The following is a 16,698-nucleotide window of genomic DNA, read 5'->3' on the forward strand; positions in this document are numbered from 1 at the left end:
TTGCCAAGTAAGCAAGAAGACCTGAGGTCAGATTGCCAGCTCCCCGGCTGCTGGCTTCCACCTGTATCTCCAGTGCTGGGAGACACTGACAGGAGGATCTATGGGGCTTGCTGCCCCACCGGTTCTTGCTGAATCTGCCAGCTCCCAGGTTCAGTTAGAGCCCCTGTCTCAAAAAAAGGGTGGGGGCTGACTGAGGAAGATGCCCAAATGTCAGCCTCTGGTCTACGCGCACACAGAACATACTTGCACACGTGCATACAACAACAACAATAGTAACACATACACACATACAAACACACACAGCATTGTTCCCACAAGGGGACTCAGAGGGGACCACAAACCGTAGTAGTGGAAATAGGTAGGACACGCCCTCTGATGCCTCACCTAAGATTTTAACTAGAGCGCTGGGATGAGACAACTGCTAAAAAATCCTCCCTCCCGTCTATCAGCTTCTCACCTCTTGGCCGCTTGTCTAAGTCTGTGGCTTTAGAGGCTGGACGGATGGGGGTCCTGCCGCCTCTGTCCAGTCTGATCACGCAGTTTCCCACATCCCACTATTTCAGTGTTGTCCCACGCTATTATTCCAGCTTAAGAGGAAAAAGGAAAGAAGTGGGGGCTACGGAGGGGGGGCGAATAGGGCTGCCCACATCACTTCTGTTTGATGAACAAATACTTTGTCTATCCCATGTACAACACTCGCCGTTCCCCGCCAACCCTTACTGGTCACAACACCAGAAAGAAGCAGGAAGAGTGAGTTCTGGGGACCCCTGTGTCATATCCACACTGAGCAATGACAAGTGATCACTAGATTCTGACATGGACCAGGCACTGGTTAAAGACATGTGAACATCTGTAACATCTGGAAAACGCGACAGGGTGTCCCCTCGACTGAAGCATGGTGGGCAAAGTCAGATACTGCTGAGGGGATGAAGGAGGCAGCCTTCATAAAGGTTGCTATAGAAACAGGCTCCCTGGGATGCCTCAGGAAGTGGGGTTACCTGCTGACTGACTATGCAAAGTCTTCCCTTTCCCCACCCTCTCAGCTGCCTGGAGAATGCCTCTAGTTGTTCAAAACAACAAGAGCAGAGCCAGAGCCCCTGCTGGCCTGGCCTCCTTCTGGGAACCCTGGCCTGGCTGCTGGCTCTGCATTTCTCATGCCCCAGCTAGACCTGTGTCTCTGCCGGACGCCAGATGCAGAGAAGGGGTCCACATGTTAATATGAAAGGATTGAGTAGATTAACGGAAAAGAAAACAATGGGAAGGTTTCAGGAACTGAACTTGATAGCTTTGGGAGGAGTTTGCTTTTATAGTACAGCTGTTCCTAGTATTGCTGCTGTGCAGTGTTGGGAAGCTCGGGGACTCGGCTGTGCAGAGCTAACACTGTCCTTCAGCTTCATCCTTTAATCCACTTAATCGAAATGATGTATTTTTAGAGTCTTAACAATATCTTTATTTAGGTATAAACACACACACAGTTCTCCCACATCAACTGTGCACCGAATGTTTCTAACACATGTGCAGAGCTAACCAGTCACCACCATAACTGCCTTCTTTACTGTGTCTGTCACCTGTCACACTAGTCACGAGTCACCTCATACCCAGCCGTGCTTTTGCCACAGTTTAACAGGCAGCTTTTATTTTGTTTTGTTTTTTGAGACAGGGTTTCTCTGTGTAGCCTTCGCTGTCCTGGACTCACTTTGTAGACCAGGCTGGCCTTGAACTCACAGCGATCCGCCTGCCTCTCTGTTTAGCATTTTAAGGGCACTGGCGCTATCCATAGCCATGTTCATGTTCATGGAACAGTGTGTGCATTTCTTTCCAACACATAACCATGTGCTCTTGAATTGCTAGATCACACGGCACATTTGGACTCAACTTTTTCAGAACCCAAAGCACTCCAAATGATAGTTGATGAGTGTTCAAGCTTCTTCCCCGGTGGCATGTGAGGCTACTCAGGGCTTTCCTTTTCGTATTCTCACAACTTACAAAGCAGCTCTACATCAGCGTGGGCAGTATGTGAGGCACCGTGTTCTGTGCAAACATGTCAGAGCTGAGCACATCTGGACAGGTGTCTTATTACGCAGATAACATGTGCATCCTGAAAATGATAAAAACAAAAACAACAAAAAAGAAAAGAGCCACTTATAACTTGCCATCAGAAATACTTAATGTCAACATTTGATACACACTCTGTTCCACCTTAATCTCCCCCTTGAGCATGAGCACCAGCACACACATACACACATACACATATGCACACGTGCACACACACACATACATACACACACTCAACACATACTCACATACGTATACACACATACATGCACACACACTCATACACACATACATACGCAAACACACACAGATCATGTAATTAAAACATGAAGGAAGAACTGCAATGGCGAGCAAGCACATAGGAAGTGTCACAGTAACCGCAGCACTCTAAGTCGCAGGCAGGTGATGCTTTATCTGCCATACTGAAGAGATAACACAACTTTACAAGTCCCTTGTAGGGGCTGGGGAGACAGCGTAGGGCCTGCTGCATACACATTAAGCCCCTAGTGCCGTGTAAAAGCCAGGTGCACAAGGACACATCTGTGACCTTGGCGCTGGAGGTGTAGGGCTGGGCGGAAGCAGAGACGGGTGGGCGCCAGGCAGCTTAGCTGACCCCACAGACTGCTGGTTGAATGAGAGACTGTCTGAAAAAGCAAGGTAGAGAGAAATCGAGGAACACCTCATTCCTTGAACTCTGGTCCCCACACATGCGTGCACATGTGCTTGGCTACCCACATACATATGTACACACACACATGCACACAACACACATACAACAACAACTCCTCCAGGGTAGGGGATGCAGGAACATTTTCTTCTGTACAAGACTGTGACTGGGATTTGGTTCAAAGTGCCTGAGGGTGTTTTGCAACTATGTATTTGAAGCACAGAGTCCAACTTCTCCAGTTCCCGGACAAAGTGGACAAAAGTAAAGACAAATATTACATAAAACTGAAGAAATCCAGGTGTTCACCAATATGAGAGTTGCAAAATAAAACACTTTTATCTATGCGTGTTTTAATAGGGAGGCATAAATATACATGAATAAATATAAAAAGTTCATGTTCCAAACAAACAAAGAAATACTACATAGCAATAAAAACTAATGGCTTATACCTGTACTTATTGAAATAAATCAAGAAAGACCATGATCCAAGTTATTTATAAAATAACCACATTTAGCCAGGTGTGGTCGCTTATGACTGTAACCCTTGACATGGGAGTGAAGCAGGAAGACCAAGCATGAGTTCAAGGCCAGCCTGGGCTACATAGGTCCAAGCCTGGGCTACAGATAGTAAGAATCATCACTTTTGCTAGATGTGTTGGCACATCTATAAGCCTAGCACTCAGCTGACCAAGGCAGGAGGATTTTTAGTTCAAGGCCAGCCTGGGTTACATAGCAAGACCCATCTCAAAAAAAAAAAAAAAAAAAAATCTTTTAATTTATACATATAGAAAACATCTAAACAGGCTCAGGCCAATATGTCAGTAGTCATTATTCTGAGTTACAGAGTTAAAGATTTTTAACTTTTTTTTGGTTTTTTGAGACAGGGTTTTTCTGTGTAGCCTTGGCTGTCCTGGACTCGCTTTGTAGACCAGGCTGGCCTCGAACTCACAGTGATCCGCCTGCTGGGATTAAAGGCGTGTGCTACCACACCTGGCTTTTGATTTTTAACTTTTTGATTATCACTTATTTTATAATCATGTACTATCCTTACAATAAATACAAACAATAAACTAACATTTTGAAAAAAGGTTATTATTTGCCTATATATGAGGCCAAACTGTAATGAATAACAGGTTAGTCTTTGACTCTATTAATCAACCTGCAAAAAAGCCAGGCTGTTTGGAGTTGGGAGAGAGAAAGAAGTTTTGAAGAGGGGCAGAGCTGGACAGCAGCAGCTGCTGAAAGGAGACATGCACGCGTGTGCTCCTGACATTCCAGGCACAGCTGGCTCCACAGGAAGTTGTACTTTCTGGACAACAAGAACAAAGCTTATCTGTAACGTTTGTGCTTAGCACTGTCTTAGGGTTTTTATTGTCATGGTAAAACACCGTGATCAAAAGTAATGTAGAGTTTATTTCATCCTACAGCTTATAAATCCATCAGTGAGGGAGCTGAGGCAGGAACACAAAGAGCGAAACTGATGCCGCCGCTGCAGAAGAATGCTGCTTTGCTGGCGCTCAGCCTGCCTGCCTGCCTGCCTGCCTGCCCTTCTTCCTGCCTGCCTGCCTGCCCTTCTTCCTGCCTGCCTGCCTGCCCTTCTTCCTGCCTGCCTGCCTGCCCTTCTTCCTGCCTGCCTGCCTGCCTTCCCTTCTCTTTCCTCCTCCTCCTCTTCTTTTTCTTCTTCCTCTTCCTCCTCCTCTTCCTCCCCTTGCTTCTTTTTCTGAGACAAGGTTTCTCTGTGTAGCCTTGGTTGTCCTGGACTCTATTTGTAGACCAGGCTGGCCTCGAACTCATAGCGATCTGTTTGCCTCTGCCTACCGAGTGCTGGGATTAAAGGCGTTCGTCACCATGCTCCCGGCTTCAGCCAGCTTTCTTTCTTTTTTTTTTTTTTTTTTTTTTTTTGGTTTCTCGAGACAGGGCTTCTCTGTGTAGCCTTGGCCATCCTGGACTCACTTTGTAGACCAGGCTGGCCTCGAACTCACAGCGATCCGCCTGCCTCTGCCTCCCGAGTGCAGCCAGCTTTCTTATAAAATCCAGGGCCACCAGCCCAGGGATGGCACCACCCACAATGGGCTGAGGACTCTCCCATCAGCCACTAATTAAGATGCAGGGCAGGCTTGCCTAGTGACCAGTCTTGCAGAGGCATTGTCTCAGGTGACAGTCCCTCTTCCCAGATGACTCCAGCTTATACTGAGCTGACATAAAACTAGCCAGGATGAGCACCTGGAAGAGCATTAAATGTATGTAGGAAACAACTCTGACGCAATACCCACAGCCAACGTCAGTAAGCATCTAAGGCAATGGGGAAACAGAAGACAGTGGTTGTTTATGAAGTAAAATTGCCAGACTGCACGAGGCCCCCACTCCCCAGAGACGCTAAACTGTGCTCATGATTGTGCTATTTTGAATTAAAAACCACTAAAGTGAATCTTTGCTTTTCTGGGACAATGGATGCTGGTCAGTAGGGGCTGGAGAATCAGCTGTGGTTAAGGAGAGAGCAGTGCCATCGAGGCTGAGTTTTCTGGGAAGTTTCCTCAGGGTTGGCACATGGAAGCTGTGGTCCAGAGGTGGCCATGAGAGGACGAATGAGTCATTGTCTAAATAACGCAATAAATCGCCAAGCCCACGCCGTGAACGGCATCTTGCAAACTGTGTTACAAAAGTGCTGGCTGTGGCTCTCTGGACACCTCCTGCCTACCACGGTCTGTTACAGTGTGCCTCCGCTTTTTATTACACAGTAAATGCAGTGGCTGCTCAGGCCTTTAACACGAGGATGTGTCTGTGTTGTTGCCAGCTGTCCCCTAGAGGAGTGGCCTCCTAGGGGTGCCTCTTCTGGTAGCTGGGCACACCATGTCAGCATCACCCTTGCTCTGCTCTTCCTTCTGTCAGCAACAGCACTATCCCTGCTGTGCCCACAAAGCCTGGGAAGAGAGGGACATGCCCAGGGATGTCGCGTCCAGGCCCTGCTGTAAAAATCGAGTCAGGGTTCACCTGAAAGAAGGAGTGGGGATTGAAAGTAGGATACAGAGACACGAGAAATAACGAATCAAGTCAGGAAATTTCTGATCAAGATTCACTTTAATGCCTGACTAGTAAGAATATATAGAGAGCAAGGTCAATAGGAGCTATTCTAATCTCACTCACCCTGGCCCCCAAGCCTGAATCGCTCCCTGTAAGAACTTCCTAATTCTCTGAGTAGTTCCCTCTAAGAACTTCCTTGATCCTCTGGGTGGTTCCAAGTTGGGACTTCCCTACTTCTTTCAAAGGTAAATAGTCCAAGGATGGCCTAGAACACAAGACCTCATGGTGAGGTAAAGGTCAGCAACTCGAAGGTCACAGCACACAGCCTAAGCACAGGGTTTCTGACATGGCAGAATTTGGCATGGCTTCCCACACAGGGAAGCACTTGTTTCCCGCTGCAGGGATCCGCCTCCATTCAGCCTTGGCTGGGACTTGTTCTCATTTCCTGTGCCGGCAGCAGACACTCACCCAGAGAACATGCCCTGTTGGCTTATGGGAGAATGGCCAACATCCAAGGCACCCGAGCTCTGCTCAAGTAATGCAAACCTATTAACATTAAAGCCCGCGGAGTCTGCAAGTGTTTCCACCATCATATCAAATACTCTGTAGCTCACGAGAGTTACAGAAGTGTAGATCATAGGAAAAGATTGTTCAGTTTGCAGGACTGTTCTGTCCTGTGTAAGTGGCTTCCATGTGTCCCAGGCACTCCATGGTCACATGCTAGGAGGAACTGAAAGGTGGGCCTCTCCCCCAGACTTACTGCTGGCCTTAATCGTCCTCACTTGGAGGGTCACTGATGGCATGTTTTATTTCCATTCCTTAGGAGTCATTAGTTTAGCTGTGTCTGGGGAGCTGGGGCAAGTCTCACAGTCTGGGGAATCTTACTTCACAAGTGTCAGTGTCCTCTGTCTTCTGTATTACACTTTACTGAACTCAGGTGTGGGCACTGTGTCAGCGTTCTTTTCCTAAGTATCTTCAGCTTGGGAACAGCCTTCGGGCGTGTTGATTTTGGGGTTTTTTTTCTGTTTTCGTCTTCTATCTGCCAGGCTCTATTACAGGACTTAGTTTAGTTGACAGCATCGGACATTTCGGCCCATGGTAGTCTGGCCCCGCATTTCAGGGCCTGTAGCAAGGCACAGTGTGTGGCAGGCACACCCGGTGGAACAGACCTGTTCAGCTCCTGTCAGCTCAGAAGAAGAGGGTAAGGGTGGTGGCAATAAGGACACAGGGCAGGCCATACCCTTCAAACAAACGTCCCGCTGATGGCTTCATCTGGCCAGTCCCACCTGTCACAGTCCCGCCTGTCACAGTCCCGCCTGTCACAGTCCCGCCTGTCACAGTCCCGCCTGTCACAGTCCCGCCTGTCACAGTCCCACGTGTCACAGTCCCACCTGTCACAGTCCCATCGTTTACCAGCAATGTAACCCTTTGCTGAATCCTCAGGGGGTTAAACCCCTGATCAGGCCAGAGCGTCGTAATCGAATGAACTTGGAAGCACACTCAGAGGTGTGCTTTCTGTCTCTCAGTCCACTCAAATAGACATCAACGACCATCATATTTGGTTAAAGCAAATGTTTTCTTCTTCAAAAGGGCAGTGCCCACTTAGTGGTATGTAAAGCTCCATGGTTTGTCTTCTTATATGTACATTCAGGTAACATGGGGGCTGTTTGTCATAAATGTAACACCATTGCCCAAACAACGTCTTAAAAACAGATTTTCTGGCCTGTCCCACCTATTTGATAGCTCTCTATTAAATTTGGGGAAGGAATGTTAGGAAGCAAAGGTGAGGAGACAGAATTCTTTTCAGAGCCCTTTTTATTCTCTAATGTAATGCTCTTCCCCCGCAAAGTGAAAAGCACACCTTGTTATACTGAAAAACAAGCGATAAGCCTTGGAGTTTGCTCTACAAAGCCCAGTATGTAGCTACCATGATGTGTGGGGAAATCTGTGTGTCATGACCTCAGTCTGCCAAGCAGGCAGAGCCTAGCTGAGCAGTGAACAGGATCCCTCTGTGTCCACAGATGCTGATGCGGAGATCGAAGGGGCCCCTGCCGCACCCTTGGATGTGGTGTCTTTGGATGCGAACAAGGATTACATCATCATCTCTTGGAAGCAGCCAGCTGTGGATGGAGGCAGTCCTATCCTGGGATACTTCATTGATAAGTTAGTCAGATGTGTCCTCGGCATCTCCCGTGATTTCTAAGTGAAATGCTTTCTCTTCCGTGCCCCGCCCGTGTGTGTGTGTGTGTGTGTGTGTGTGTGTGTGTGTGTGTACACATACACCTGTATGTATATATAAACACACAAACACATACATACATATTAGTACCTACTTATTTACATAAATCCTTTGAATTTGACAACCAATTGAAGTCACTAACTTGGCAAAATAAAATGACTTTGTAGCCCTGACAGCAGAGCCCACCATGGAGAAGAAATAGCTGATGTTCAATATGGCTGACATCCACGCCCCCACTGCAGTTTCAGAGCACAGACTTTAGGAGCACAGATGAGTTCCCTATACCGTAAGGTGTGGTTTCAAGTTACCCATATTATATAAGAAACAGGAACAAGCTTCATAGACTACCCTCTGACCTGCGAGTCTCTGTTGACTACAGGCACCAGACCCTGGGGTTTGTGTTTTCCGCATTTGTATGCACTGGGTGTGAGCTACACAAGCAACTCAGGGTCAAACTCTTGGCCCAAGTTTGCGGTTCTTTACTTAGTTTTTCTTCAAATACTTGCTCCAATTCATTTTTGCTTTTGGCTGTAGAAACAATTAGAGACAGTCCTATGCCAGCGTATCAGACCTGACATTTGCAACAGTCAGTAAACACCTGCTTACTGTACTCAGTACCTTCCAGAGAAATGTTTGTAGTCAGGTCCTTCTGCCTAGCCAGACATGACACAGGATGGAAGCCTCACTTCTGGTGAACGCAGAGGCTTACGTAAGTTTTCAAGTACACAAGCTGTCACTTGCTGCTTTGCTGTCTTTGACAAATAGCCGAGGGAGATTAGAGACAATCACTGCGTGCTGTTCTGTGCCTTGCTCATTGCAGACAAGCACACCCTGGCTAGTGTTTGCTCTTTGCTGTGACACTGTTCTAAACACTAAGCCATAACCAACGCCTCACTGTTACAGGTAGGAAAGAAAAAGCTAGTCCAAGCCACATGCCAGCAAGAAATGTTACCTTGCCTAAGGTCACATGGGTAGGAAGCCCAGAACTAGGATTCAAATACAGCTGGCCTGTAGGTCAGTGCTCTTTCTACTTTAACATGCTAGAGAAGCTTCTAGAGAAGATGGCCTTTACCCCCTTTCCTGCATAAATGGAGGTTAAGAAGAATGTTCTGGTGTCACCGAGTCACTATGGCAGTGTCTGAGCAGACAGACAGAACCTTGGGAGACAGGTCTAGGAGACGGACAGGTCTAGGAGACGGACAGGTCTGGGAGACAGACAGGTCTAGGAGACGGACAGGTCTAGGAGACGGACAGGTCTGGGAGACGGACAGGTCTAGGAGACGGACAGGTCTAGGAGACGGACAGGTCTGGGAGATGGACAGGTCTAGGAGACGGACAGGTCTGGGAGACGGACAGGTCTAGGAGACGGACAGGTCTAGGAGACGGACAGGTCTAGGAGACGGACAGGTCTAGGAGACGGACAGGTCTAGGAGACGGACAGGTCTAGGAGACGGACAGGTCTAGGAGACGGACAGGTCTGGGAGACGGACAGGTCTGGGAGACGGACAGGTCTGGGAGACGGACAGGTCTGGGAGACGGACAGGTCTGGGAGACGGACAGGTCTAGGAGACGGACAGGTCTAGGAGACGGACAGGTCTAGGAGACGGACAGGTCTGGGAGACGGACAGGTCTAGGAGACGGACAGGTCTAGGAGACGGACAGGTCTAGGAGACAGACAGGTCTAGGAGACGGACAGGTCTAGGAGACGGACAGGTCTGGGAGACGGACAGGTCTAGGAGACGGACAGGTCTAGGAGACGGACAGGTCTAGGAGACGGACAGGTCTGGGAGACAGGTCTAGGAGAACTGCTGTGGTCCGCTCAGCTCCCTGCCATTCCCCACACGTAGCAACTCCAGAAACTATACAAAGCAGAGGTTTAGAGAGAGTAGATGGAAGACATGAATCACAAATGCGTCTGATAAAATTTACATAATGTTAAAGAAAATGATCATTATATCAAAGAATGTAAAATGACAGCGAGGAAGAGAAGCCCCTGGCTGTGTTTTGGCACTGCCCTACCATGAGAACTATTTGGGTATCAGACATCTTGAACACAGCGCCATGCGTGAGGCGTAGTGCCGAGTCTCTAAGGCTGAGTTGATGGCGTCGGAAGCCTCATGTGAACTACTGTACCATCTCCCAAGCGGCTTCCCGGCTCCCTGGACATTCTTGGATGCCAATGGCCACATTAGCAACTAGAAATCTGTTTCCCAGCACTGTACTTACCTATGGGAAGCATCAGCCTCATCGTAACAAACAATGGGCATGGGTGGGCATGGCACGCTGTCTCAGTAGGAGGTAGAGGTCATGTGTCCAAAACCAGCTCGGGCTGCATAGCAAGACATGGGAGAGAGAGCACAGCAAAGGATGAGGAAAGTAAAGCAACAAGCGTGTTACAATGGCCTCCTGGCCACAGCGAGCATCAGGGAAGAAAAGAGTGCACTGCTTCCAAACTGCAGTACAAACAGGTTTTGCTGTTATTGCCGCATTAGATAGAACAGCAGACCAACCCCCAACGGCTGTCCTAGTTTGGTTGGTTTAGCTTTTGGAGGGTCTCCCCGTGTAGCCTAGACTAGCCTCAAGGCCACAATACTCCTACCTCAGGTTCCCAAACACTGGGATTGCAGGTGTGCACCACCATGCCCAGCTGTACAATTGTCCTTTTAGGTTCCAATTTATCCTCCAATAATTCTGCTTTTAAAAGAAAATACCTAAAGAAGATGGAGACGGAGCAGTCACTTGCAGTGCAGTTAAAGGTGTCAGTGGGACGATGGGGTGAGGGATCCCTCCCGCCCGCCCCCGCATAAAGATTCTGGAGAGATAGCTCAGTGGTTAAAGCACTGGGTGCTCTTATAGAGGACCAGGGTTCAAGTCCCAGCACCCACACTGTAGCTCACACCTGTCTGTGACTCCAGTCCCAAGGGATCCAGCAGCCTCTCTGTCCTTGGCAGGCACCATGCACACACGTGGCACATTGAAGCAAAGCACACACACACACTAAAAAACCAAATAAAAGAGATTCTGGATTATTGCATCCCTAAATACTCTTCTCGACACACAAGACCAGTCAGCTGCTTCTTTAGGAAAGGTCTGAGGCTCCTTCTTCAGGCTGAAAAATGACCAGTTGCAGGCTGATAAGATGTCTTAGAGAGTAAAGTCGGATGCTCACGCCCCACATGACAGGAGAGAAACAACGCCTTCAAGTTGTCCTTTGACTTTAACATGTGTTTTGCACTTACACACGCATGCAAATAAATACTTGGCTAAAAAAATATTTTTAAAAGAAAAATTAAGAAATACATATTGAACTTGAGTGGAACTGGGTACCTGAAGTCTAGACCTAACAAGCCATGCGGGCATTCTATGTTTTTTGTTTTTTGTTTTTTTTCAAGACAGGGTCTCTCTGTGTAGCCTTGGCCATCCTGGACTCACTTTGTAGACCAGGCTGGCCTCGAACTCACAGCGATCCGCCTGCCTCTGCCTCCCAAGTGCTGGGATTATAGGCATGCGCTGCCACGCTTTTTTTTTCTTTTTGCATTCTATGTTTTGACACAGAGTAGAACAGAAGTGAAAGGGTGAGTTTGCTCCTTGGCCCTCCTCCCTCAGCCATACTCCGTGTAACGTCCGCCAACTCCTCTTTCCCTCAGGTGTGAGGTGGGCACAGAAAGCTGGTCTCAATGCAATGACACACCTGTGAAGTTTGCTCGGTTTCCAGTCACTGGCTTGATAGAAGGTCGGTCCTACATATTCCGAGTTCGAGCCGTGAATAAAACTGGAATAGGCCTGCCATCTCGAGTTTCTGAGCCCGTGGCTGCTCTGGATCCAGCTGAGAAAGCTAGACTTAAAAGTAAGCCCTTTTCATTTCTCTGTGTCTTCCCTGAAAAATCAAAAAACAAAACCCCAAACAAACAAAAACCAATAGCAGCCATAACAGAAAACCAAACCAAACATAAGGTAGGTGTCACTGCAAGTAATTCCTGTTCCTGTCCACTAGAGGGAGACAAGAGTAAGACATCATTTACTGGTCAGAAATCACGTGGTTGGGGTGAGCCCAAGAGCATAAAAAAAAATATTTGTTTTTTATTCATTATTTTAAACATCTTTTTACCCCACTTTATCTTTTAAAAACACTACTCAGGAAAAGTGAGCCTTGCTAATCTGTGTTCTAATCATGAGGTATGGAATGACATATGGGGACAAATGGCCCAAAGATTATTTTTATTCACATTATTAGTCTATTCTAAATATAACTGCATTTATGGCTCTGAGTGATTTTTTTTGACCTTGAAGTCTTTGATCAAGCATTAATATCCAACCCTATGAGCACCTCCATGTTGATTAGGAAACAAATTTATGTCTAATCCAAATTTGAGTTTCCATTTAGGTAATAAAATAACCATGAGGCTGTCAAGATGGCTCAGTAGTTAAAGGGCCCCCACAGTGGAAGGAGAGCACTGACTCCATAGCTGTCCTCTGACTACCACATGTACTCTGTGGTACACACACACACAGACACACACACACACACACACACACAGAGCTAAAATGTAATCTAAAAATCTAAAAGAAACCCAAGCAATTTCATCTATTTACAGTCTTCCAAGTGACTGTCAGATCATGGTACATAAACTGTGCCTTTGACAGGACCCTGTATGGTGTCCACAATTATAGAGATGGCAAAATGACATCCTAAGAATCCCTAGGTGGTAACATCTTGTTCTGTCCCAGTGGCCTTCATCACACACCAGGCCAGCAGTTGTCAGCCGAGGGAATATGCATGTAGAATGTTTTACCTTTAGACCTCCCTCTCTGTTCTGTTAGTCAGTCGCGTCTCACACGGTCCTCTACCCTCTTATGAACTCCAGTAAGAAAAGAATGTTATGAGTGAGAAGCACTGTCTTCTTTATTGCCTTCCTGTTTCCTGCACAGACGCGAATGAAAATTCCCTCTAGAAAAGCAAAATTGAAGGAGTCTTTCTTCCCTAAACAGTCTATTTGTCTGTCTGTCTGTCTATCTTCCCATCTATCTACCCATCTATCTATCTATCATCTAGCTATTATCTATCTGTCTGTCTACCTATCATCCATCACCCAGCTGTCCACCTATCGTGTATCTATCTGTGTGTGTGCATGTATGTAGGAATGCATGCCGCAGTGTTCATGTGGAAGCCAGAGAACAACCAGCCATCAGCAGCTGCTCCTCCCCATCTGCCATGGGGTTCTAGAGACTGAGCTCATGTCGTCAGGTGTGGCAGCAGGCACGCTTACCTGCAGAGCCATCTCTCCCTCCCACCTTTAGAGCCACAGGATGGATTCTCCCCCCCGTCTTTTCTTTCTTTTTAAAAAATGTATTCTTCTCTCATATATCACACGGTGACCACAGTTTCCCCTGCCTCCTCCCCTCCAACCACCCACCTCCTGATCTCTGCTCTCTCCCAGAGTCAGTCCTCTCTCGTTTCCCTTCAGAAAAGAGCAGGCCTCCCAGGGTGTCAGCTTCCTATTCCTTCTTCCTTACCCAGGATCTCAGCTGACTTCCCATGGACAACACGTTTTCAAAGCGTAGTAGGAAAGGTTTGCTCCCGTTCAGCTCTCCTGCCTGCCCTGAGTTCCTGTCGCCTCTGATCTTCATGATAACAGACAGAGAACTACTGGGCTCATGGCTGTTTCTCCCACACATGTGTTGTCTCTGAAGATGGCATGGGAAAGCTTGTGTGTTTTGGGGCTGCGTGTTGAGCACAGCTTACTTAGCTTGTAAATGCAGAAAAATCCAACCCAGTCCAAGGAGACGCTAGGCTCTGGCAGGGCCTTGCTTCCCAGAGCACTCTACACATGTTAATGAAGGGGCGTTAAGAAGACACATCCAGCCAGTCTATTGGTTTATCCAAGAGCCAGCAGCATATTGTGAACATGTGACTGTACACTTGTCCTGTCAGGTCGTCCGTCAGCACCCTGGACTGGACAGATCATTGTCACCGAAGAGGAGCCTACAGGTAAGATCTCTGGCCTCTCTAGATGCCGCTGCTGATGACAGCTTTGCTTGTAAAAATATATTATTGTTTGTGAGGCCAGTGATACGTGTTTTGTCTTACAAAGCCATTCAAAAAGGAAACGTCTTGACAAGTTGGTCAGTTTTCATCTATTGGGAAACACAATTACAGGATATAAATTACTAGATTAAACTGATGTGTAGGTGTTCACATTTTGAATTGGTTAAAACCAAATAGCTTCTGGCAGCCATCCACAGAAGGTAGCCTATGTTACATCCCAGGTCACAGAAGTTATGTCTGCAGCTATCCACAGAAGGTAGCCTGTGTTTCCTAGGTCACGGAAGCTATGTCTGCAGCCATCCACAGAAGGTAGCCTGTGTTTCCTAGGTCACGGAAGCTATGTCTGCAGCTACCGAATAATCATATGGTTTCTTTCTAGTGACGGGTGTTTCTCTGTATTCTTAAGACTTTCTAGATCAATCTTCTGGGGTAGATGGACAAAATATCAAAATGACTGCAATAACTATGGAATAAACAAAATAGTGCCCTCCATCAGACTATATATGGTTTTCATAGAGTTACCTATGAAATTTAGATAACAATTAGATTATTTCAGGAAATATGATATGGCTGTATTCTACTCATTTTAATCAATTAAACTTCAATTAACTCTTCTGTATGTCCCATACCCAACAAGATTGGTGGTAACACAGAGGGGCTTGGAATCCTACCATCTATCTAATGGAGCTTTTAATGTCTGCCATGCCATAGAGACACATGTGCATGTATGCGAGTGTGCGTGAACGCGCGCGCGCGCACACACACACACACACACACACACACACACACACAGCGTGGGAGAAGAGAAAACTTAGTTCACTGCACTGAAGATCTCTACTATAACAGTTATTGTGATTTTCACATATAAAAGTCATGGTGCCGGGTGTGGTGGCGCACGCCTTTAATCCCAGCACTCGGGAGGCAGAGGCAGGCGGATCGCTGTGAGTTCAAGGCCAGCCTGGTCTACAAAGTGAGTCCAGGACAGCCAAGGCTACACAGAGAAACCCTGTCTCGAAAAACCAAAAAAAAAAAAGTCATGGTGATTTTTGTTCCTAGGTCTGTAAGTGCGTCTTTTTCTCTGCTTGCTTCTGAGATATTCTCTTTATTGCTGGCTTTAGGACTTTGATTATAGTGCATCAGTGGGTGTGGCTTTCTTCTGATACATCATGCTTAGGCTCCGCATGCTTCTCAGGACTGTGGGTTTATAGCTGTCATCCGATCTGAAGAGGTTTCACTATTGTTTCTTTGAGTATTTTTTTGTTGTTGTTGCTTTGATGCATTCCCTTCTCTCTCCTCTGTGTCAGGAACTTCAATTGTGTGTCACTTGAAACCATTTGACTTGCTTCTCAGCTCACTGGCACCGTGTCCCCTCAGTCTTCCTCCTGTTGAACGTGTGGAATGCTTATGACCTGGTTTATATTTGTAACCACTTCCTTGTCTACTAATTACTGCCTAGCAGCTCACACATGGCACTAATTCTATCACCTGTGCCATTTCTGGGTTCGTTACTAATAATTAATTCTTTCCCCCAAGCAGACTGTTATTTTCTTGCTCTCATACATACTTGGTTTCTAAATTAGACAGCAGATATTTTGGGTTTATGTTGCTTGATGCTCGGTATCTTTGTATTTCTAGACATGCCTCTGAGCATTGCTGTGAGGAAACAAATCTTTTCAAGGTGGCAGGGAACTCAGCTGTTGTGGAGGGCGGGGGGAGGAGGGAAGAAGAGAGAGAGGGAGGAGAATGTTTCCTAATGAGAATGAGGTGATTGTGACGGAGACCAGGAGAACACCATGTGACTCCCACTCCAGCGTTGACACGGAGCTCAGTCCCACCAGCCCATGGCCCACTCTAGACTTCGCTGTGTATTTCATGTGCTTAGGGACACAAGCACACACTGCCTCGCACAAGTCAACTTCTCTTCATCAATTCAGCTATACATCATTTAAAGACAAAACCAGGCCTGCCTCCCTCAGGCTGTCTGTATGCTAATGCAGTGTCATCTGAATAGCCAAATGAATGAATGGTTTTGTTTTGTTTTTTAAAGAGAAAGTTGTACAGGCAAGCCTTCTCCACACAGTGCAGCCTGGAATAGAGAAGCACTTGTGGCTCTCCACATGTCCCTGACCGCCCTGAGTATGTGCACCTCACTTTACCTCGTTGTTTTCCAGAGGGTGTCATTCCCGGTCCCCCCACAGACCTCTCTGTCACTGAGGCCACCCGGAGCTATGTAGTGCTGAGCTGGAAACCCCCTGGCCAGCGAGGCCATGAAGGCATTATGTACTTTGTGGAGAAGGTAAGGCCCCAGTGCTGTCACCCACGCCACCTCCTAGTGGCCTTCTATTCTTAAGTCACGTTGATTGGTAATAACGGTGAAGTGCAGGAGCGCAGCGCCAGCAATGATCTAAACTCTTTAGGTCTTACAGATCATGAGCTGTTGAGAATGTACATGCCACATGGATAGTTACCATGGCACCTTGAGGTTCGCTCATGTTCCTGAAACTATAGATTGCGTATATGACAGCATTTTCTAGAGCTGTCTCCCCTGCTCTAGTAATGGCTGTTTGTCTACCGGCTCCTCTGTTGTGATGATGAAACATGGTGGGGACATGAGAAAGAGAGACGTTGTGCCACTTTCCTCATAATCATGTTGTAGATCAGAACTTTAGA

General features: G+C 47.1%; 1 protein-coding gene across 2 annotated transcripts in view; it reads left to right on the forward strand.

Moving 5' to 3' along the window:
- Positions 1-16,698, forward strand: part of LOC127196634 (myomesin-1) — a 166,541-nt gene that overhangs the window by 95,787 nt on the left and 54,056 nt on the right. For both annotated transcript variants that reach the window (XM_051154495.1, XM_051154496.1), the window contains exons 10-13: positions 7,765-7,906; positions 11,630-11,829; positions 13,915-13,971; positions 16,200-16,324. In XM_051154495.1, coding sequence (XP_051010452.1) covers positions 7,765-7,906; positions 11,630-11,829; positions 13,915-13,971; positions 16,200-16,324 — 524 coding nt within the window. The remainder of the gene's footprint in view (positions 1-7,764; positions 7,907-11,629; positions 11,830-13,914; positions 13,972-16,199; positions 16,325-16,698) is intronic.

The sequence above is a fragment of the Acomys russatus genome, chromosome 12, assembly GCF_903995435.1.
Source record: "Acomys russatus chromosome 12, mAcoRus1.1, whole genome shotgun sequence".
NCBI lineage: Eukaryota > Metazoa > Chordata > Mammalia > Rodentia > Muridae > Acomys > Acomys russatus.